The sequence below is a fragment of the Canis lupus genome, chromosome 2 (genome assembly GCF_048164855.1).
Source record: "Canis lupus baileyi chromosome 2, mCanLup2.hap1, whole genome shotgun sequence".
NCBI lineage: Eukaryota > Metazoa > Chordata > Mammalia > Carnivora > Canidae > Canis > Canis lupus.
This window is the reverse complement of record NC_132839.1, coordinates 38,884,191-38,908,756: the sequence shown is the minus strand read 5'-3', so window position 1 is coordinate 38,908,756 and position 24,566 is coordinate 38,884,191. Positions and strand designations below refer to the sequence as shown.

At 40.3% G+C, this 24,566-nt stretch overlaps 1 protein-coding gene across 7 annotated transcripts in view; it reads right to left on the bottom strand.

The window, feature by feature from the left end:
• The window catches only part of OTUD7A (OTU deubiquitinase 7A), a 392,748-nt gene that overhangs the window by 155,703 nt on the left and 212,479 nt on the right, over positions 1–24,566 (bottom strand). For 4 of the 7 annotated variants that reach the window (XM_072795845.1, XM_072795885.1, XM_072795854.1 and 1 more), the window contains 2 exons: positions 21,016–21,109; positions 18,733–18,887 (listed from right to left, as the gene is read on the bottom strand). In XM_072795845.1, coding sequence (XP_072651946.1) covers positions 18,733–18,883 — 151 coding nt within the window. In that variant the 5' untranslated portion in view covers positions 18,884–18,887; positions 21,016–21,109. Of the gene's footprint in view, positions 1–18,732; positions 18,888–20,628; positions 20,989–21,015; positions 21,110–21,152; positions 21,300–24,566 lie in introns of those variants that run through there. The other 3 variants (XM_072795875.1, XM_072795893.1, XM_072795904.1) reach the window with 3 other exon arrangements.

Sequence of the window (24,566 nt, the reverse complement as noted above, 5' to 3'; positions counted from 1 at the left end):
CTGTATATATCTGTGAAATCCATCTGGTCCAGTGTATCATTTAAGGCCTTGTTTCTTTGGTGATGTTGTGCTTAGAATATCTGTCATTTGCTAAAAGTGCCATGTTGAAGTCTTCTACTATTAGTGTATCATTATCTAAGTAGATCTTTACTTTGGTTATTGATTGATATACTTTGCAGCTCCCACATTAAGGGCATAAACATTCATGATTGTTAGGTCTTCTTGTTGCATTGACCCTTTAAGTATGATCCCTCTTCATCTCTTAGTACAGTCTTTGGTATAAATCCTAATTTATCTGATATAAGGATTGCTATCTTTTCAGGACCATTTGAATGGTAAGTGGTTCTCCACTCCCTCATTTTCAGGCTGGAGGTGTCCTTAGGTGTCCTTGTAGACAGTAAATAGGTGGGTTTTGCTTTTTTATTCAGTTGAAACCCTGTGTTTTTTGATGGGATCATTTCACCCATTCATGTTTAGAGTAACTATTAAAAGATAGGAATTTAGCGTCGTTGTAAGAACTATTCAGTCCCTGTTTTGTGGATTATATCTTTGGGCTTCCTCTTTCTTTTACAGGATCCCCCTTAATATTTCTTGCAGACCTGGTTTGGTGGTCAGATATTCTTTCAGTTTCTGCCTATCTTGGAAGCTCTTTATCTCTCTTTCTATTCTGAATCAGAGCCTAGCTGGAGAGAGTATTCTTGGCTGCATGTTCTTCTCATGTAGTGCCCTGAATATATCCTGCCAGCCCTTTCTGGCCTGCCAGGTCTCTGTGGAGAGGTCTGCTGTTAATCTGGTATTTCTCCCCATATAAGTTAAGAATCTCTTGTCTCTCGCTGCTTTAAGGATTTTCTCTTTGAAATTTGCAAGTTTCACTATTAAATATTGAGGTGTTGAATGGTTTTTGTTGATTTTTTGGGGGGTCCTTTCTATCTCTTGGATCTGAATGCCTGTTTCCTTCCCCAGATTTGGGAAGTTCTCAGCTATGATTTGTTCAAATGTACTTTGTGGTCCTTTCTCTCAGCCTCTTCTGGAATCTCAATTAGATATATATTCTTCCTTCTCAAGCTCTCATTTATTTCCTCAAGACTTTCCTTATGAGCTCTTAGTTGTTTTTCATTTTTTCCCTCAGCTTCCTTCCCTACCATCAACTTATCTTCTATGTCACTCACTCTGTCTTCCACCTCATTAACCCTAGGAGTTAGAACATCCAGTTTGGGTTGCATCTCATTTAATCTATTTTTAATTTCGGCCTGATTAGATCTCAATTCTGCAGTAACAGAGTCTCTAGAGTTCTTTATTCTTTTTTCCAGAGCCACCAGCAGCTTAATAATTGAACTTCTGAATTGAATTTCTGACATGGTATTGAAATCCAAATTCTGTAACTCTGTGGCAGCGAGTGCTGTTTCCGTTTCTTTCTTTTGTGGTGAATTCTTTTTTCTAGTCATTTGTCCAGTTCAGAGTGGCTGTATGAGTGGGGTGAGTCAAAAAGATCAATCACGACCTAAGTAAAATACACCCTTGTTAGAAGTGAAAATTTCTCTCTGTAGCATTCCAGCTGTTCTGTCTTTAAATTCCAGGTCGAATTCATAGGTGTTCAGGATGTTTTGAGAGTTATGTAGGTAAATTTGTGGGGCCAGGTGAGTTGAGGACCCACACTCTTCTGCCATCTTGCCCCTCCCTCCAAAGTTGAACTTAAAAAGATCACTTTGGTGGCAGCACATGGAGCAGAAAGTATCTGATTAAAACATGCTGTTATTTCAAAGAGGTTTAGGAAGAAAATCTGATAAACCTTCTTTCCTCTATGTTTTCTGCCCCCTTTGTGGCTTCAATAACCTGATGGTTTCCAGCTTCCCCTAGATTTCTCTTGACTGTCTTTCTGTATACTGTGACCTCAGTGGTATCCAGAGCTGCCTGCCGAGCCTAGGCAGGGTCCTCATGCTCGGGGTAACCTGGCCTCCCTTCTGCCGAGAGCTAAGACTCAGGGCTCCAGCTCACTGCTGCCTCCTCAGTCCCTGGGGACATGGCCATGTCTGGCATTTTGACTTTGGTGGAAGAGTTAAGATGGTGGAGTAGTAGGGGGACTCTAGGTTGTCTCGTCTTTGAATACAGCTAGATAGTTATCAAATCATTCTGAACACCTCAGAAATCAGCTGGAGTTCTGAGGAAACAAATACTGCAAGGCTACAAGTAGAAAAGTGACTACCTTTTGGAAAGCAGGAGTTTCAGACACCTGAATCTGGTGTGATATAGCTGAGGATATGGTGGAGAGGAGGGAGCCTGCTTAGGGAAACTACTGCAAAACAATATAAGCAGCAGAGCACAAAATCTCAACTTTTAGAAGTCTGTTCCAGTGGGGAACATGGCTTAACAGTGCTCAGGTGGTGAAGTAGGGCAGAATCCCAGGTGTGACAGGATGGGCTGAGGCTCCTCATGGTTGCAAGATGAACTGGTGGTGCCTGAGCTCCACAGAGTTCCCAGGCATAGGAGTGTGGAAGCCAGCTGACAATAGTGAGTCTAAGTGCCGGCTTTTTGCTCCGTGTTGCTATAAACTCTTAACTGCTGTGTGGTTGTGTAATGGCTTTCCTGGGACAGGTCCAGCAAAAGGCAGAAGTGTGGTGAGACCCTCAGCATGGGTCCCTGCTGCAGGAATCCCTAAAAGTTGGAATTTTGAAACTCAGTCCCATGCCTGAGATAAAAACGCTCAGATACAGGTAGGATGAACATAGAGTTTTGAAGGAAACCAGTGAGACAGGAGTGATTTATTGCTTTTCTGTGAGGGTTCACTAAAAACTGGGAGGAGTGGGGGTGCAAATTACCAGCTCAAGGCTGGAGAGAAGGGCACAGCCATATTTACCATGCCCATAAGTGCTAAAAGCCTTCAGAGAGCAAAACAGTGCCACCTAGTGGAGGCTGGAGCCGCTTACATCAAGCCTTGCCTCCCCAAGCTCTGGAGGTGCATCTCCACTTGGGTAAGTCCACCAGAAACTGAGCGCAACAGGCCCTTCCCCCAAAGATCAGCATAAACAACTCCATAGCACCAAGTTTACTGATCATAGAGGGCTGAAAAGCTTCAGCTTTAGGAGAGAATAGCATTTAGCCTCCTTTGTACTTTTATTCTTTATTTTTTGTATTATATTTCATTTGCTTTCTTTTTTCAATTCTTTTATTTTCTAATTTTTATATGTGCTTTATATGTTTTATTTTTTGTATCCTTCCCTTTCGATACACACACACACACACACACACACACACACACACTTTTCTTTCTTATCTTGAGAACTAGTTTCTTTTAACAAGCAGACCAAAACAAACCAAGGATCTAGTTTTTTGTTTTGTTCTTGCTGTTACTGTTGTTACTCTTGTTGTTTTTTCTTTTTCTTTTTTCTTTTCTTTTCTGGACAAAAATGAAAAAATGTAGAAATTCACCCCAAAAGAAAGGACAGAAGGCAGTACTCACAGACAAGAATTTAATCAATACAGATATAAGTAAGATGTCTGAACTAAAATTTAAAACAATGATAAAGATACTAGCTGGACTTGAAAAAAAGCATAAAAAGACACTAGAGAATCCCTTACTGTAGAGATAAAAGAACTACAATCTAGTCAGGCTGAAATTAAAAATGCTATAGCTAAGATGCAATCCCAACCAAGTGGAGGCCACAAAAATGTAGGTGGATGAAGTAGAAGAGTGAATCAGGGCTATAAAAAATAAAATATGGAAAATAATGAAGCCGAAAGAAGAGGGAAAGAAAACTATTAGATCATGCAGGCAGAGTTAGGGAACTCAGTTATTACATGAAATGAAATAATGTTCATATCATAGGAGTTCCAGAAGAATATCAGAAAAAAGGGGCAGAAGGTTTATTTGAACAAATTATAGCTGAGAACTCCCTTAATCTGGGGAAGGAAACAGGCATTCATGTCCAGGAGGCACCGAGAATTCCCCTCAAAATAAACAAAAACAGGTCAACTCCGCTACATATCATAGTGAAACTTGCAAGATACAAAGATTAATAGAATTCTAAAATCAGCTAGAAAGAAGATGTCTTTAACCTACAAGGGTAGACACATGAAACTGGCAACAGAACTGTCCACAGAGATCTGGAAGGCTAGAAAGGACTGGCATGATATATTCAATGAGTTAAATGGGAAAAATACGCAGCCAAGAATACTTTATCCAGCAAGGCTGTCATTCAGAATAGGAGAGGTAGAGAGTTCCCAAGGCAAATAAAAACTAAAGGAATTAGTGAACACTAAACCAGCCCTGCAAGAAATATTAAAGGAGACCCTTTAAGCAGAGAAAAAGCCCAAGAGTAACAAAGACTAGAAAGGAACAGAGACAATCTATGGGAATAGCAACTTTACAAGTAATACAATGGCACTAAATTCATATCTTTCAATAATAATCTCTAGGTGTAAGTGGACTAAATCCTCTAATAAAAAGACAAAGGGCTAGCCTCAGCAGTCAGACAACAAAAAGAAATAAAAGGAATCCAAATCGACAAAGAAGTCAAAATTTCACTTTCACAGATGATATGAAACTCTACATAGAAAACCTGAAAGACTCTACAAAAAACTTGCTAGAACTGATACAGGAATTCAGCAAAGTCACAGAATATAAAATCAATGCACAAAAGTCTATTGCATTTCTACATACCAACAACGAAATAGCAGAATGAGAATTCAACAAATTGATCCCATTTAGAATTGCACTAAAAACTAAGATACACAGGAACAACCTAACCAAAGATTGTACGCTGAAAACTTATGAAAGAAATTGAAGAAGACAGAAAGAAATGGAAAAAACATTCCACACTTATGGATTGGAAGAACAAATATTGTTAAAATGTCTATACCACTCAAAGCAATATACACATTTATTGCAATCCTTATCAAAATAATACCAGCATTTTTCACAGAGCTGGAACAAACAATTCTAAAATTTGTATGGAATCAGAAAGACCTTGAATAGCCACAGTAATGTTGAAAGAGAAAACTAAAGCTTGATGCATCACAATTCTGGACTTAAGCTGTATTACAAGTTGTAATCATTGACAATATGATACTGGCACAAAAACAGACACACAGATCAATGGAATAGAATAGATAACTCAAAATTGGACCCTCAACTCTATGATCAACTAATCTTCAACAAAGCAGGAAAGAATATCCAGTAGATAAAAGACAATTTCTTCAACAAATGGTATTGGAAAACTTGACAGCTACACGCACAAGAATGAAACTGAACCACCCTTTTATACCATACATACAAAAAACCCTCAAAATGGATGAAAGACTAAAAGTCAGACAGGAATCCGTCAAAATCCTAGAGGAGAACCCAGGCAGCAACCTCTTTGACCTCAGTCACAGCAACTTCTTGCTAGACACACTCCAGAGGCAAGGGAAACAAAAGCAAAAATGAACTATTAGGACTTCAGCAGGAGTACTTTCCTTTGCATGACAATGGAAACAATCAACAAAACTAAAAGGCAACCTACAGAATGGGAGAAGATATTTGCAAATGACAGATAAAGGGCTAGTATTCAAAATCTATAAAGATTAGAGAACTTATCAAACTCAACACCCAAAAAGCAAAAAAAAAAAAAAAAAAAAAAAAAAAAAAAAAAAAAAATTAAAAAAAAATCCAGTCAAGAAATGGGCAGAAGATATGAACATACATTTCCCCAGAGATGACATACAAATGGCCAACAAAGACCTGAAAAAATGCTCAATATCATTTATCATCAGGGAAATACAAATCTAAATCACAATGAGGCATCATCTCACACCTGTCAGAATGGCTAAAATTAACAACTCAGAAAACAATAGATGTTGGTGAGGATGCAGAGAAAGGGGAACTGTCTTACACTGTTGGTGAGAATGCAAACTGGTGCATCCACTCTGGAAAACAGTATGGAGGTTCCTTCAAAAGTTAAAAATAGAACTATCCTATGACTCAGCAATTGCAGTACTAGGCATTTATCCAAAGGATACAAAAATAGTGATTTGAAGGGGCATATGCCCCCCTATGTTTATAGCAGCATCGTCCACAATTTCCAAAATATGGAAAGAGCCCAGATGTCCATCAACAAATGAATAAAGAAGTGGTATATATATATATATGAATTATATATATATAATGGAAACATACTTAGCCATCAAAATGAATGAAATCTTGCCATTTGCAACAATGTAGATGGAACTAGAGAGTGGTAAGCTAAGGAAAATAAGTCAGGAGAGACAAATACCATATTATTTAACTCATATTTAAATTTAAGAAACAAAGATGAACATAGGGGGAGGGAGGAAAAATAAAGTAAGATAAAAACAGAGAAAGAGGGAAACCTTATGAGACTCTTACCTTTAGGAAACAAAATGAGGGTTATTCCAGGGGAAGTGGGTGGGGTAACTGGGTGATGGGCATTAAAGAGGGTACTTAATGTATTGAGCAATGGATGTTACATGCAACTGATGAATCACTAAACTCTACTCCGAACCTAATAGTATTCTATATGTTAATTAACTTTGATTGAAATTAAAAAAAAAAATAAAACATTCTATTCTGGAAAGTTTTCTACATATCCAGAATATACATTCTTCTCAAGCGCACATAAACATTTGCTAGGATGGATCATATTATAGGTTACAAAACAAATATTAACAAATTTAAGAAGATTAACATAATACCAATGATCTTTTCTGACAACAATGATATGAAACTAGAAATAAACAACAGAAGGAAAGTTGGAGAATCTACAAATATTTAGAAATTAAACAGCACACTCCTGAACAACCAATGGGTTGAAGAAACACAAAGGAAATGAAGAAGACTCTCGAAACAAATGAAAATGGAAACACAACATATCAGAACCTATGAGTTGAAACAAAAGCAATCTTAAGAAGGCATTTTAGAGTGATAAATGCCTACATTAAGAAAAAAAGGGATCTGAAATAAACAACCTAGCTGTATACTCCAAGGAACTAGAAAAAGAAGAAAAACAAAGTCCAAAGTTAATAGAAGGAAGGAAATAAAAACCAGAGTGGAAATAAATAAAATAGACATCAGAAAAGTAATAGAAAGACCCACGAAACTAAGAGCTGGTTTTTAGAAAAGTCGGTGTCCAACGAAAGATGAATGGATAAAGAAGATGTGGTTTATGTATACAATGGAATATTACTCAGCTATTAGAAATGACAAATACCCACCATTTGCTTCAACGTGGATGGAACTGGAGGGTATTATGCTGAGTGAAGTAAGTCAGTCGGAGAAGGACAAACATTATATGTTCTCATTCATTTGGGGAATATAAATAATAGTGAAAGGGAATATAACGGAAGGGAGAAGAAATGTGTGGGAAATATCAGAAAGGGAGACAGAACGTAAAGACTGCTAACTCTGGGAAATGAACTAGGGGTGGTAGAAGGGGAGGAGGGCGGGGGGTGGGAGTGAATGGGTGACAGGTACTGGGGGTTATTCTGTATGTTAGTAAATTGAACACCAATAAAAAATTAAAAAAAAAAAAGAAAATGCAAAAAAAAAAAAAAGAAAAAAGAAAAGATAAACAAATTTGTTAAAAACTCTCATTCCTCAGAAACAAGGCAAGGGTGTCCATCCCACCACTTCTATTCAGCATAGTACTGGAAATCTTAGAGCAATCATGCAAGAAAAAGGAATAAGAGGTATCTGAGTCATAAAGGGAAAAGTAGCATTATTTGCAGATAATATGAGTGTGTATATATATATGTGTGTGTGTGTATATATATATATACATTTCCATATATATATATATATGGAAAATCCTAGATACCACTAAAAAATTGTGGCTACACAATTCTCCACTAGAAGCCTGGTCTCACCTTCCCACAAACTCAGTGCTCCAAGAGGAGCTGCAGACTTGAGGATGTCTGCTAATGGGATAAAGGCAATCCAGAGGAATGAGGGCAACTGAGGACCAGCATCCAAAGGGCCCTCCTTAATTTTTGGTGTCATAAGCTAACACCCCATTTGGTCAGACTATAGGCCACTTGTAAGCTTTTGTATCAGTACAGTATGGCTGATCAAGTGAGTTCTTAATAATGAGAAATGGCCACTCCAAACCTGTCCTTGATCCATGTCTTGGAAACAGTGAGAGGCAGTCTGTGAGACTGATTTGCCAGAGCATGTTTGACCATAATGGAGTTTGAAGGAACCAACTCACTGGGAGGCGGATCCCATGACTTACTGACCCAATGTGCAGGCACAAACTGGCACTTCATGCCATTTTCCCATTATCCATTGCCTGCAAGGTAGCAGAAATCTCCTTACTGGTTTCGAGATATGAACACTAGGGCCACCAGTTGCTACCATGAGGACTGTGGCTAATTAATGATCCCCTTTCCCTCTGACCCTCATGTTCCCCATGCTTTTACCAGGCACAGTTCTTCAGAACCATAGACAACTGCATTCAGAAATGGAATACAATCTATTTTGCACTCTAGTCTCATTATGTTTCCTGTGACCTCCCTACTTCCCTTCAATGCTTCTCACTGCTTAAAAGGTAACTTCTCAGCACAGAACACCAGGCCCTTTGGGAAGTCCATCCACACCACACAGTCCCATCTTATCTCTTGTCATTTTCCCTCCAGTCATAGTCTATGACACAGCAATACTGAGCTCCTTCTCTTTCTGATTTTTATGTTTCCATACATTTGCAAATGTTGTTCCCTCTGACTAGAATATGCAACACTCCAGCCTTACACACACACACACACACACACACACACACACACTTTATGCCTAGTAAAATCCTATTCCACCTCTGAGTCTCAGTAACCTATGATATCATCTTGGATCACCCTAAGCAGACCTGGTTTGTCCTCTTGGACTCCTCATTTTGGCTATTTACCTGACTGTGATAGTACTTGAGGGCAGGGCCCTTCCTCCTTCCATACTGGATCTCAAAAAACCAGATTAGCGGCCCTCAATACATGCTTGCAGATGGGCTGCATCAATGTTTTTGCTTAAGTGGGAGTTCCTAATATGTAGCAGCCTCCCCTTTCCTGCCTAACCAAAAAAAAATTTAAATTGATTTTGGTTTGCACAGCTACTTTTTATCCTAAAAATGTTTAATTTTTAAAATATTTTATTTATTTACTCATGAGAGACACAGAGAGAGGCAGAGACATAGGCAGAGGGAGAGGCAGGCTCTATGCAGGGAGCCCAATGTGGAACTCCATCCTGGGACTCCAGGATCATGCTCTGGGTGGAAGGCAGATGCTCAATTGTTGAGCCACCCAGGTGTCCCAAAATGTTTAATTTTGTATGACTCCAATTCTGGGCCATAATATCAGAGGATCTCCCACCAGAGGATGTCGTTCTCTTGACACTCCCCTCTTCAATACAATTAATTTCAGTCCACATTACTGAGTGCACTGGGCTGGCAGCCCCATAGGAATGTGCATATTAGCAAAGCAACATGAAAGAATCCAAAAAGATGGGAGGTATGGGATAGCCCATGTGGAGACATCCACATAGAAAGACTGGTTAGCTTTCCAGAGAGGAAACATTTCAAGTAGCCAAGATGGGACAGCCTCTTGAGTAAAGCCAATAAAATAGGCCAGTAATGGTATGTGGGGTTACCCTAATGTAAGGAAATGAATGAAATAAGATCTACTTCATTGATTAGCATTCCAAAAGGAAATTCCTCATACATGGCCGTAATGGATCTCTGTTTTCAAGAGCATTTAAATATACTCATGTATCTAAAGAGAGAATGTGTCTTCCTAAATGGGGCCAGGCCAGAGAAGGCATCTTAGGAGTCTGATCCTGAACAGGATTTTTTACTTTTGGCCACATTATTTTATATATGCCTAGCCTTATGGCAGCACTGTCCTCAGTGGGAGCAGGTCAGTTAGGGAGGGGCAGCAAGTGTTTTAATGACAGTATTTCTAGACTCACTGGCCGGAGCCCATCAGACCTTCTTCTCTAACTCCTGCTTAGGATTCACAGTCTCCAGGCCACTTTTTCATTCCCACCCAAGGATGATTCCACTCAAGCTTTTTAATCATGCAAACCTGAAAAAGAGCCATGATCTCTTCTGATAAATTGGATAGCATGTGCTCAAGACTGAGCATCAGATCTAGCTTGACTGAAGAGAAGGAATGCTCTGGCTACACACACCTAGGATATCCAGCTTTGGACCACTTCTCTCATTTTAATTTCTTAAAAAGATTTTTATTTATTTATTCATGAAAGACAGAAAAAGAGAGACAGGGACATAGGCAGAGGGAGAAGCAGGCTCCCTGCGGGGAGCCCAATGCAGGACTCAATCCCAGGACCCCAGGATCACAACCTTGAGCTGAAGGCAGATGCTCAACCACTGAGCCACCCTGGCACCCTTCTAATTTTAATTAGGAGTGATTATTCTGGAGCTCACCTCAGTTTCTCATGTGTTTAAGTCCTGAGTGAGTGATGGCAATGGGCCAGTCTCCAGGCAGAGTCCCCTTAATTCTTCTGACCTCTGCCCTACCACTTCCAATTTCATCTTGTCCATTCTGCTGAATGCTCCACAGGGAACTCTGTGGGTTTGTTGTGAGCAGATCCCATGACCAGCTAGTGGGCTAATATGAGAATTTTATTAAATACATTCTTCTCTCAGTTGCCTCCATCCCCTCCCCTATTTCTTGGGTGTACTCTTTGGGGAATTATTACAACTATCCAGTCAGCAGCTGCAGTCCCCACTTGTGGGAAAGTTTTCATATGCCAGATGTAAATGTTAATGGAATAACCTGTCAATATGACTGGTACATTATTGGGAGTTACCACTCTGTGTGAGCTCAACCAAGAAAGGACACCATATGCAAAATTCCAAACCATAGATACTTCAAATCTAAGGAGCCCAGGACTGCCAAAGAGGGTTATATTTCTCCATAAACAACTCTAAGTGCTTGAGTTCTCAAATAATCAACTCAACTGGTAAATACACATGCATCTTAAAATATGTGGACAACTTCTATATACATATTTTGGAGAAAATAATTTAACTTAGTTGCCACGTATTTTCCTTAATTTTGTGAATTCCACAAGGATTCTGAAGGATTATACCAGGGACATGTGAGATGTTAATTTCCAGTAAATATTCTTCCTAAATGCAATGTGGCTATTTATTTGAGTTTTTTTTTTTTTTTCTATGGATTACAACAAAAGTAAGGCCTGGGTACACTGAAAGAGTATTTTGGTAGAGGTGCAAGGCCTATGATACACGGTTATTTTAAAAGCGTGAGAGTTGCTTTGTCTTTAAGAATGGAATGGACACTTTATACACAACTCATGTATTTGGCCTACCACTCAAAAATCTTTTTAACTAACTTTTAATTTTTGATGTGGCCAGATAGTGTTTGGCATCTGATTGTTAGCTATTAGTTCTATCTTTTGAATAGTTTTTGTGGTCTATTGAAGTATTATTTTATTTGAAAAGTTAATTAGCCACATTGTAAAATGGGTTACTAAAACATCCCTTTGGTGATTAGTTAAAACTCTTTTGAGTGCATATAGCAACACAAAATGCTGCTATACTCTAGAAGGACAGCGGAATGAAGATAAATTGTAGGTGACCTGGCTTTGCAGAAAGAACCTGAAATTGAGTGGCACAATTGGATTCAACTGGTGGTTCTGCTATGTTCTGAATGTTTAACTTCAGGAAGTTTTCTTGGCTTCAGCTTTCCTGCCTATAAAATGGGAAGTCTAACATTCTTCTAATTCATTGTGTGGATTAAATGAGACATCATATTTAAAGAGCCTAGCATCTGGCATATAACAATTCAACATAAATGCTAACTACTATTGTCAATGTTATTGGCTTTGATTTTAAGAACTTCTAATTTAATGACAAAATAAGGATGTGATTAATTATAAAATAGACAATATAAAATATATGTTATAATAGAAGTCTACAAAGGTTTGAGGAATGGCAAGCAATGACCAATTAATTCCAACTCTTCCTCGAAACTTCTTTCTCCAGATAGCTACATGGTTATTCTCTCATGCCTCAAGTCTATGCTCAGATCCCATTTTTACTAATGAGTCCTTGTTTGACAACCCTAAGTAAAAATTGTACCCACATCTATACCCCCATCCTCCTCCCTTTGGTATAGTTTTCTTCATGGCACTTACTAGTGAAATATTATATAACTTATTTATGCTATTTATTGTCCTTCTCCATGAGGATGAAGATTTTCATCTGGTTGCTCACTGCTGTATGCCAGCAGCCAGAACATCCCACTGAGGGACTGGCATGAACTGGGTGTTAGAGGGACACAGTGAGCAAAACCTGCTGTGGTCCCTGCTGTTGTGGTGCTCATACATCAACTTGGAAGAGAAGTAGAATCTCAAGAGTGAGGCAGAGGGTGTGCAGAGGGAGTGGGCAGCACATGAACTGAGCTTAAGATGAAGCACGGGGCTGGATAGGGTGTCTGGGGAAAAGGACAGGGAAGAACTACACTAGAGATGAGGTGGAAGGAATGGAAGAGAGGAAGAAATGGAAGAGAGCAAGGGTTAAAAGGAACTGAGTGCCATGTGGAGGAGTTCACTCCACAGGAAACAGGGGATGTCAGAGGATTTGGGGAAATGGAAATACACAACCTGAACTTATTTCTGAAGGACCACTTTGCCAACATGCAAAAGGCAGATGTGAAGGATGCAGACAGCCAGGTAAAGATGCACTCTTTCATCCTGATGCAGATCAGTGTGCATTTTCTCATCTTTCTTTCTCTCTATTCTGCTGTTCCTATCCTGTCTTTTTTTCAACCTATGTTATTTGTTCTTCTCACTGGCTGTCCTCTGCTCTACTGTGATTCCCATCACTGTATGTGTTTTTTAAACTTTTTATTTTGAAATAAGTAATTAAAAACACTCACAAGATGTTTAAAAAAACACACACACACAATACAGAGAGGGCTCATGCTCCACGCTCTCTGCTTAAGTTTTTCTCTCTCTCTCCCCCAGCTTCTGCCATCACTGTGGTTTTATCCTTAGAAAGATCACAAGGAAAATATTTCATTCTTTGAAACACTGGCTTTGGAAAAATCTTGACCCAAATAACTCTCACAACTGAAAAAGCCCAACATACATATGTGACCATAGTCTCCCCACTGGTAAAGACAGTGGACAGATTCCATCCTGGGTGGAATGGAGCAAGAACACTGCACCACATCTCTCCTGCTGAAAGTAGTAGGACACCAGGACAGAATACATAGGACAGCTACTGGGGACTCAGAGGAGTACATGAGAGCAGGCAGCCTGAGGAAGAAGATCATAATTCAAAGTACCCCAGAACTGGTAGTGAGTTGATCACTTTTTCTTCCAGTCTCTCCTATGTGGTGAGCTCAGTGTAGCCCCAAACCCAGAAGTGGGCATTAGCTCCAGGAAAAGCCTCTCGCTCTGGCCCCAGATACAGAAAAGAGGTCTCTAATGTTCAGAGAGTTCATTTATCTCTTTTTCTATAAAAAATGTTCTCAGTTCTCTAGTGCCCCAGACCTGAAGCAATTTTGTGGCAGTAATAAGGGATGGCAGGAAATAAAAACTGGAAGACAGAGAAATCTTCTTCAGTCACAAGAGTTATGATCCCCAGAGGTAAACCCCATGACCTTTTTCTCTTTTTTGGACTTTGATTGCTTAGTTCAGACAAAAGCACAGTCAAATCAAGTGTGCAGGAATGTGGGGATAAAGCCCAGGGACCCAGAACTATTGAGGAGATTACAATGAAGCAGGAATTTGAGACAGCAATCCCTTAAAGTTGTTTATAAACTCTTGGGCTTACCCCTGAGCTGTACATGTATGAATCTGACTTTACACAGATTCCAGAGGCTTTGAGTAGTGAAATATGAGACAGACTACTGTCTGGGTCCCAGACTGGCCACTAGTGAGACAGATCCAAATAGAGTTGACCTTGGAACCACAATGCAGAAAAGTCTTGGGGAACTTGGAACTTCTGGTCTGAACCCAACTGGGGCAGTTCTAAAACCAAAATACCATGTGCCATAAGTTTAAACAACAGCCACAGTCTCAGAATATAATCTCTAAATTGTCTAGGATACAATCCAAATTTATTCAGCATACAAAAATCAAACAGCCCTGCCCCCCAACCAGACATCTTACTAGTAATATTGAGATGAAACTGATACTGGAATTATCTGACAAAGACTTCAGAGCAGTTATTATAAATATTTTACGACAGAAGAGTAGAGTCTTGAAAAATACAGAGTCTCAGCAAAGAAAAGGAAAAAAATAATCAAGTGGAAATGTTAGAAATAAACAAAAATTCAGCAACAAAAACAATAAACTCACTGGATGGGTTCAGCAACAGAATAGAGGTGACAGAGGAAGCCATAAGTAGTAAATTTATAAATAGATCAATAGAAATGATCTAATTAGAACAATAGGTGATAAAAGATTGAGGAATAAAGTGAATAGAACTGTAACGATCACAGGGTACCTGGGTGGCACAGTTGGTTAAGTGTCCGACTCTTGGTTTTAGCTCAGGTCGTAATCTCAGGGTTGTGAGATTGAGCCCCATGTCGGGGTCCATGCTCCATGCAGTCTGCTTAAGCTTTCTCTCTCCCTCTCCCCCTCCCCCTCTTCTCTCTGTAAAAGAAATAAATCTTAAAAAAAAAAAAAAGAACTGTTGTGATTTGAGGACAACAATAAATTCTTAGACTCATACCATCTGAGTCCCAGAAGGAAAAGAGAAAAACATGGAGTAGAAAAGTCTTTAACTAATGGCTGACAGCTCAGTTTATTATCAGAAGGCAATCATACAATGTGTTTTACTGGCAGTTTAAAGAAGGAAAAAACAAACAAACACTTGATCATATCAAGTGACATTTTCCGGAAAAGCATTTGAAAAACTTAATATATATTCATGATAAAACTCTCAGCAAACTAGAAACCGAAAGAACTTTCCTCCACCTTATAAAGAATATCTACAAAAACTTACTGCTATTCTATATAATGGTGAAAGACTGGGGCGGGGGGGGGGGGCGGCGGGGACTGCTTCTACCCTAAGAACAAGGCAAGGATGCTGTCTTTCACCACTACCATCCAACCTCCTATTGGAAGTCCTAGCTGGTGCAATAAGTCAAGAAAAATAAATAAAAGGCATATGCATTGGAAAGAAGAAATAAAACTATATCTATTCAGAGACAACATGACTATCTATGTAGAAAATCCAAAGGAGGGATCCCTGGGTGGCGCAGTGGTTTGGCGCCTGCCTTTGGCCCAGGGCGTGATCCTGGAGACCCGGGATCGAATCCCACGTCGGGCTCCCGGGGCATGGAGCCTGCTTCTCCCTCTGCCTGTGTCTCTGCCTCTCTCTCTCTCTCTCTGTGACTATCATAAATAAATAAAAAAAAGAAAATCCAAAGGAATACACACATACGCATGTGTACCCATGTACGAGCGTATACACATATACATATACCTTAGAACAAATAATTGAGTTTAGCAAGATTGTAGGATATAAGGGCAGCACACAAAAATCAATTATATTTCTCAATGAACAACAATGAAAAATGAACAATTAGAAACTGAAATTTACATTAGGTTTTCGATAGCTCACAATACCCCTATATAGAAATCTACCACACATGTATATGATCTATGCTGCAAAATGTTGATGAAAGAATTCAAAGACATCCTACAGAAGTGGAAAGTAAGGCTATACTGACTTCATGGATTATAAGGCAAAACACAGGATTGATTTACAGATTTAACATAATTCCAATCAAAATCTCAGCAGGAAATTTTATATAGACACATAAGCTGATCCTCAAATTTATATGGAAAGGCAAAGGAAATAGAGTAGTTGAAACACTCTTCAAAAAGAAAAATAAGATTGGAAGAATCATGCTGATTCTAAGACTCACCACAAAGCTATACTAATCAAGGAGTACTGGCAGAGGAATAGACATATTGATCAATCGAACAGAATCAACATCAAGAAGTAGCTTCCCACAGATAGGTTTAGTTGGTTTTTGACAAATGCACAAAGGCAATTCAGTGGAGGAAGGATAATCTTTTCAACAAATGATGCTGAAACAATTTGACTCCCACATGTATACAAATGAACCTTGGCCCAGATCTTACATGTTATACAAACGTCCACTCAAAATGAGTCAGAGATCTAAAGTATAAAACTTTTAAGAGACCACCTAGGAGAAAATCTTCATCACCTGGGGTCATACAAAGGCTCTTAGATATGTCACCTGAAACATGATCCATGCAAGAAAAAAAAAAGATAAACTGGACTTCATCAAGATTAAATACTTTTGCTCTGCAAAGGGTACCAGCAAGAGGTTAAATAGTAAATAGTCAAGCACAGATCAGAGAAGAATATTTGCAGATCATATCTCCGATAAATGATTTACCTTCAGAATATATTAAAAACTACTATAAGATGTCAAATAACTCCATTTAGAAATAGGTAAAAGAATTGAATGAACATTTAACCAAAGAGAAGATATAGATGGAGAATAATAACAAAACATTTAACAGCATTAGTCAGTGTGGAAACGAAAACCAAAATGATGGAAAAATACCATTCCACGCCTATAAGAATGGAGAAAATAATAAAAAAAGAAAAGAAATACCAAGTGCTGGTGGGAATGTAGAGCACCTGGAACTCTCATACATTGCTGGTGGAAATGCAAAATGGTTCAGCCCTCAGGAAAACAGTTTGGCAGTTTCTTGTAATGCTAAATGTACAGTTACCAATATAAACCAGCAAATCCCACTCCTATGTGTACACACATGGAAAAAATTAAACTATGTTCACAAAAACCCCTGTTCACAAGTAAACATTTGAGTGCAGCTCTCATCATAACTGCCCCAATTAGAAGCAACTGATATGTCCTTGCACAGGTAACTGGATAAACAAACTGTGGTCCATCTCTAACGATAAAAAAGCACAAACTCGGGCAGCCTGGGTGGCTCAGTGGTTTAGCGCCACCGTCAGCCAGGCCTGATCCTGGGGTTCCACATCGAGTCCCACATCAGGCTCCCTGCATGGAGCCTGCTTCTCCCTCTGCCTCTCTCTCTTGTTCTCTGTGTCTCTCATGAATAAATAAATAAAAAATTTTTAAAAATGCACAAACTGTTGACACGCACAATTTGAATGAGTCTCAAAATAATTATGCTAAGTGAACAGAAGTCAGTTTCAAATGGTTAGGTGCTGCATGACTCCATTTATATGACATTCTTGAAAGAGACAAAGCTAATGTGACAGGAGACAGAGTAGTGGCTGCCAGCAGACAGGGTGGGAGAGGGCCTGAGGATCAACAGGGCAGGAGGGTGGACTGGGATGGGGTGTGGGGATGAGATGGTTCTGTGTCTGAGAGTGGTAGTAATAACATAAATCTATGCATCATTCTTAGAACTATACCCCCAAAGGTCATTTTTTTTTTGGTATTTTAATTTAAAAAATAAAATTAAGGAAGAAAAGAGCTGACAAGTCTCACTGTTTCCTTAAGGCTATCTAGATATTCAGAGCAATGTCAGTGCCAGCCAGTTACAAAAGACTGCAGAGACAAGCAGGATCTTTGTCGATTGCTTTTGGAACCTTTGCTACATACATGTGGGTTACTCCACCAAGCATTTGACATCACAGTTTCTTTTTTTTTTTGAAAGATTTTATTTATTTATTCATGAGACACACACACACACACACGCACAGAAAAAGAGAGAGAGAGAGAGAGAGGCAGAGACACAGGCAGAGGGAGAAGCGGGCTCCACGCAGGGAGCCCGATGTGGGACTCGATACCGGGACTCCAGGATCACAACCTGAGCCAAAGGCAGATGCTCAACCACTGAGCCACCCTGGCATCCCTCTTTTCCTTTTTTTAAAAAAAATTTATTTATTTATTCATGAGAGACACAGACAGAGGCAGAGACATAGGCAGAGGGAGAAGCAGGCTTTCTGCAGGGAGCCTGATGCAGGATCTGATCCCAGGACCCCAGGATCACGACCTGAGCTAAAGGGAGACATTCAACCACTGAACCACCCAGGTGTCCTGAGCTGGTTCTTAATTTTCAATGGGATTTGAGTAGTAGTCACCTCTAGCATTCATACAAATGTGTAGTAATCCATATTGTTTCCTAAGTGAATTACGGGATAATCATGACTTATAATACTTAACCAAGTATTAGTTAATTCCATAAACAGCAGTTTCTATATTTGAAGCCAAGAGAAATCATTTAAAAATTCTCTCACGGTTTTGTTTGTTCTGAGAAGTTATGATAGGCTCTTCCCACATCTTACTTTTACCCTACCACACACACACACAAACACACACACACACGCACAAAAGATTTTAAAAATATGCAAAGTAAATCCATTTTAGATTCTGAGACACAAACTGTACATTTTCCATGTAACAAATGATATCTACACTTAAGGTTTAAGGAGGAATTCTGTCTTGTTGTGTATGAATTAGTACCATCTATTTACTGGCTACTAGGTGGTTTTTCTTTGATGAAACCTTTGACCTAAAGTATTTTTGACTCAGCCAAGATAGAGATAAGAAATACCTAGGTGTCGAATAACAAAAATCATTTCATCATCAACACCTTTTTTTCCCCCTTTACTTTTAATAAGTCCAGTACCACCACTGTCAGGTAACAAAAATCTTCTTATCTTTTGCCACCAGTTGGAAAGTAGCTATGCTCAGGAGCATGGCGTGAGGATGACAAGGCCAGCTTACCTTCCAGCAGGTCTCTGGCCAGACCAGGTTCTGCCCCTGTGGACCGAACAAAGTCTGACAGGACTGCGTCCATATCAAGAGTCATAGGATCATGTAGAAGGGCTGCCCAACACTCAGCTGAGGTGGGGTTTGGAAGCAGGCTAGAAACCATCCATCTGCAAGAAAGAAAAGAGAAGCCATGGTGCTGTAAGAGGGGATGTAAATGGCAAAAGTGCACACGAGTGAAAACACATGCAAAGAATGGAAAGATGAAACCACTTCTGCCTTTCTGGGACAACTGCTCTGCTCTTCATGTAAGACATGCAATAAAAATCAAACCCAAGTATCATCCCTCTGAGCGTGCCATATGAGACAAGGGTGCATTACTGACTCCAGTGCTTCTGACCTTACATTTTGTCACTTCCAATGACAGCTGATTGAAAAGTAGATATATCGGCAATTGCACTACTAGGTATTTATCCCAAAGGATACAAACATAGTGATTCCAAGGGGCACCTGCACCCTAATGTTTATAGTAGCAATGTCCACAATAGTCAAAATTGGAAAGAACCTAGATATCCTTGACAGATGAATGGAGAAAGAAAAAGTACACACACACACACACACACACACAGACACACACACACACAGAAATATTACTCAGCCATCAAAAGAACAAAATCTTGCCATTTGCAATGACATGGATGGAACTAGAGGGTATTATGCTAAGCAAAATAAATTAGTTAGGGAAAGACAAATACCATATGATTTCACTCATGTGTGGAATTTAAGAAACCAAACAGTTGAACATAGGGGAAGGGAAGGAAAAATAAAACAAGATGAAATCAGAGAGGGAGACAAACCAAAACAGATCCTTAACTCTAGGAAACAAACTAAGTTGCTGGAGGGGAGGTCTGGGGCAGTGGGGGATGCGGTAACTAAGTGATGGGCATTAAGGAGGGCGCTTGATGGAATGAGACTGAATGTTGTGATGAATCACTGATGAATCACTAAATTCTGCCTTTGAAACTAACAATGTAGTATAGGTTAATTAAATTGAATTAAAATAAAAATTTTTTAAAAAGAAGATAGACTGGATAGTTTAAAAAATCAAACACATTGATTAATTTGGAGTTACTAGATTCCCAATCCTCTTTCAAGTTATCCAAACATGTAACATCTCCACAATTAATTGCATTGCCCACCATATCCCAATTATGGCTTTATTATTAATGAGCCAACACACTCCCTCGGTTCTCACCCACCACTTGGCTCTTAGGAAAGAGTCCATGCAATCTAGAGTCAACTGAAGTACCAAACCTACTGAAATGACTGCTAAGCTATCTGTAATATCTCCAAGAATCGTTGTAGTCACAGTAACAATCCAACACAATTCATAAAGATGCTAGATTTCCCAGGCAGGGTAGTCCTGATTAGAAAGATACAACAAGCATCCTGCAACTTGACCACAAAATGCACTAGCCGATTTTGCTGGAGGAAAGCAACCAGCACCTGGCCTGTGAGGCTCACATTGGAGAACCAGTGCTAGGCCATTGGTGGATACCTGGCCATAGCTGACGAAGTATAAATGCATTCCTGTGTTTGCATACATAAGAGATGGGCAAATTATGGCCCATGAGCCAAATGGGATCTACCATCTGTTTTTGTAAATAAAATGGCACTGGAACACAGTCACATTCATTCATTCACATGTTGTCTCTGGTTGTTTTTGCACATGGCTGAGTTGAGCCATTAAAACAGAGACCATAAGGCCCACAAAACTAAAAACATTTACTAGCTGGAGCATTACAGAAAGTTTGCTGAGCCCACTACAAATTTTATACTGATATAAAAGCCCATGGAAAATTTTATACTGGTATAAAGTAAGCATATAATTAAGTATGTAATTAACTTTACCTGCTGTGGGGTGAGTTCAAGTCCCATGCTATTGATGAGTGTCCTCCTTCCTTCTTCCTAGATAACCACTCGCATGCTCTGCTCTGTGGGACAGAGGCTCTGACAACTGCTGCTGCTTTAGCACCAGGCACACTGTCCTAATCTGAGCCCCAAACCTGCCCCTCTGACAACCTGTGACATGCTGTCTAACCTCTCTGAGACCCTCTGTCTGTTTGTTAAGACTGGGGGAAATAAGCTGATCTACAGTTCAAGATTGTGAGGATGGGGGATCAAGCAGGGAGGTGTGTGACCTCACAGATGTTCACATTTTTACACCATCTTGCTCATGGCTCTTACTTGGGCGGAATTTTTGGTTGGTGTTGCTACAAAGTAAGAAAACTATGTGACCTGATGTATATGGTACCAATTAGGAGATCGCCTTCTTCCTTCTCTCTGTGTACTGGAGCCTTGACTGGGAGGCTTCTTCTTTTGTCACTTCCACCTAGAGGACAAATCAGAGAATAAGAGCACATTATTCTCCTTACTTGCAGACAGAAGCTGAAGGCTTTGCCTCTTGTCACATGAAGCTGCATCTGAGGCATGGCCAACTGTTTGTGGCATGCTGCTGCCCTCCTGGGCCCTACAGGCACCTGCCAGCCAGCTGACCATCAGATCCTGCATCCCGGGGACTCCTGCAAGGGAGAGGGTATTTCAACTTTTCTCATTTTAGCAAGTATCTATATTTCAATGAGTATTCCTTTCACAATACAGAACTTTTTAAATTTATTTTTTTAAAAATATTTATATATTTGAGAAAGAGAGACCAAGAGCACAGGGTGAGGGACAGAGGGAGAAGGAAAAAGAGAATCTTAAGCAGATTCCCTGCTGAGCATGGAGCCTGACATGGGGCTTGATCTCACCACCCTGAGATCATGACCTGAGCTGAAATCAAGAGTCATACACTTAATTGACTAAGCTACCCAGGTACCCCTGCAGAGCTCTTTTAAATCTTACTAACTCCATACTAATATATTCAACCTTAGCTATTTTTTTAAACTGTGAAAACATATACCTAACATGAAATTTACCATTTTAACTTTTCAGGTTAAAAGGGGATCATGAGCCCCTTTTCAGGTCAGTGGCATTAGCATTCACACTGTTGTACAAACATCACCATTATTACTTCTAGAACTTTTTCATCTTCTCCAGCCAAAGCTCTGTCCTCATTAAACACTAACTCCCATTTCTCTTCTAACCCCAGCACTTTGCAACTATCATTCTACTTTGTTTCTGAATTTGGACAGTCTAGGTATGTTGTAAAAGCAATCATATGATATTTGTCCTTTGTGACTGGTTTATTTCGCTCAAGCATAATGGCCTCAAGGTCCATCTGTGTTTAGCAGGTGTCAGAATTTCTTCTCCTTTTAAGCCTGGTCTTGGTCCATGTGTACTGCTGTAACACCAAACCACAGACCTGGCAGCTTAAATTGTAGACATTAATTTCTCACAGTCTGGAGGCTGGGAAGTCTGAGATCAAGGCGTTTGCAGAGCTGGTGTCCAGTAAGGGCCCACTCCCTGCCTTGCAGATTGCCAACTTGTTGCTGTGTCCTCACATAACTGAGAGAATGAGCTCTAGTCTCTTTTTCCTTCTTAGAAGGACACTAAACCTTCATGGGGGCTCCATATTCATGACCTCATCTAGATCTGATCTAGACCTAATTACCTCCTGAAGGCTCCACATCCTAATATACCACACTGGGGGGTAGGCCTTCAACATATGAATTTTGGAGGTATACATGGATGCAGTTCACAACAAGGCTGAGTAATATTCCATTGCATGGATATACCACATTTTGTTTATCCATTCATCTGTACTGGATGCCTGTATGCTTGTGTTTTTTCCACCTTTTAGTTATTGGGAGTAATTCCATCTAAATCATTTTTACACTTAGGTCACCATATTGTGACCATTTCAAGTTTTCCCCAGTGTTAGAGTACAGGTTAATGCCTGTACCTCCTCTTCTGTACCTTGTTCTCCATGCAGAGATTAAAGAATGGGTTTACAATACATATTTTTTGGCTACATTCAAAAATACATTTTTGGGGCCACATTCAAATATAAACATTTGGGGGGCACCTGGGTGGCTCAGTGGTTGAGCATCTGCCTTCAACTCAGGTCATGACCCCAGCATCCTGGGATCGAGTCCCACATTAGGCTGCCTGCAGGGAGCTTGCTTCTCCCCCCTCTGCTTATGTCTCTGCCCCATTGTGTGTCTCTCATGAATAAGTAAATAAATTCTTAAAAAAAGTAAACATTTGCATGGCAAGAAGTTACTCTGCCTAGCCCCCTGAAGACTCCTTTTTATTTTTATTTTATTTTTTTATTTTTTTAAAAGATTTTATTTATTTATGATAGTCACAGAGAGAGAGAGAGAGAGAGAGAGAGGCAGAGACATAGGCAGAGGGAGAAGCAGGCTCCATGCACCGGGAGCCCAACGTGGGATTAGATCCCGGGTCTCCAAGATCGCGCCCTGGGCCAAAGGCAGGCACCAAACCGCTGCGCCACCCAGGGATCCCGAAGACTCCTTTTTAAAACCTAATACCCCCACTGCTACCAAGTTCTCATGGTCATGCAGTGTGGTGACATAGGAGGATGGGCCATGAGGATACGGGTTCCTGGCTACCTTGGCCATCCTCACCCTGCTCCCCATGCCACTTCTTCCAGCATACTTCTGGACCCCTCAACCTGCCTTTCATGAACCAATGCACCCACACTGCCTAGTTCTATTGATGTGAAGTTCAGGGGGGGCATGTCCTGCCTCATTCCTATACATCCAGGCCCTTGGACTCCTCTGAGAATCTCACCTTGTGGTGTGTCAAGCTATTCTTGCTGACGTTGCCTTAGGAGAGGCAGTGCAGCAGGGAATAGAAGCTTGGCCCTGGAATCGGTCCCTTGGTGCCAAAGGGGCCCCATCACGACGGCCTATATGACCTCAGGCATGCACTCAGTCCCCTCTCACACAATATGGTGCTTTGACTAGGTAAGGACCTTATCTGTTATAATGTCCTGGGGTTTGAATGTCTCAAAAAACAGAGAGGAGCAGAGGTTTTCAATTGCTTTGTAAAAACTGATGAAAAATGACACTGAGAGATTCCTTCTCCTATTTTATTTCTATGTGTGTATATGTCTGCCACTCTTCTGCTTCCAAGCAGCCCTATGAAACAGGCTCACTGGGGGGGAATGTCTCTGTGGTTTATGTGGCAGGTAGAGTAGCGTGCACACCCGAGGTGCAGCAATGTTCCCCTGAGGGCTTGGGAGACGGGTCTTAGCTGGCCCCGTGGGGGACGGTCAGTGGCCAGTTATGTTCCTGGGGCTGCCTGTGTGTTTTTAGTAGGGGCTGCTGCCTAGGCTCTGAGGACAAGTGGCAACTGTCTGAGAATTGGCAGAGTCACTACATAATCCTGAATATCAAATCACTGGGTAGGCATTTTCCTAAAAACCATTTTGTTGAACATCCTCTGTATTGAATGGGTATTTTTATTATTCCTTTTTATGTGTGAAGTGGATGGAGGTTCGGAGAAGGGAAGAGCTATGGGGGGCACTGCTGGGACATGCCTGGTGTCCACATGCGGTCCTCTTCCTCTTGCTCTGAGAGAGTGGTCTGTGACGCTTCCCCTTCCCTTCAGGGAGCAAGGCTGGGCTAACCATGAGCATGAGACCTCTTTAGCTTGGCCACATCCTAAGTGCCAGCTCTGACCCAGCTGAAGGTGGATGCATAACAAACAATGGAAATTATAAGGCAGGGTTTACAGGAGAGTAAGTGGCTTGCAATATCTGTGAAAGAGTTCTGTAAACAATTATAGGCTATTCAGATATTTGAGATCCTCTTGTTACTGCAAGTCAGAGCCAGAACCACTGAAACAATGGTTCTCAAAGTGTGTTCCTCAGACCACCAGCA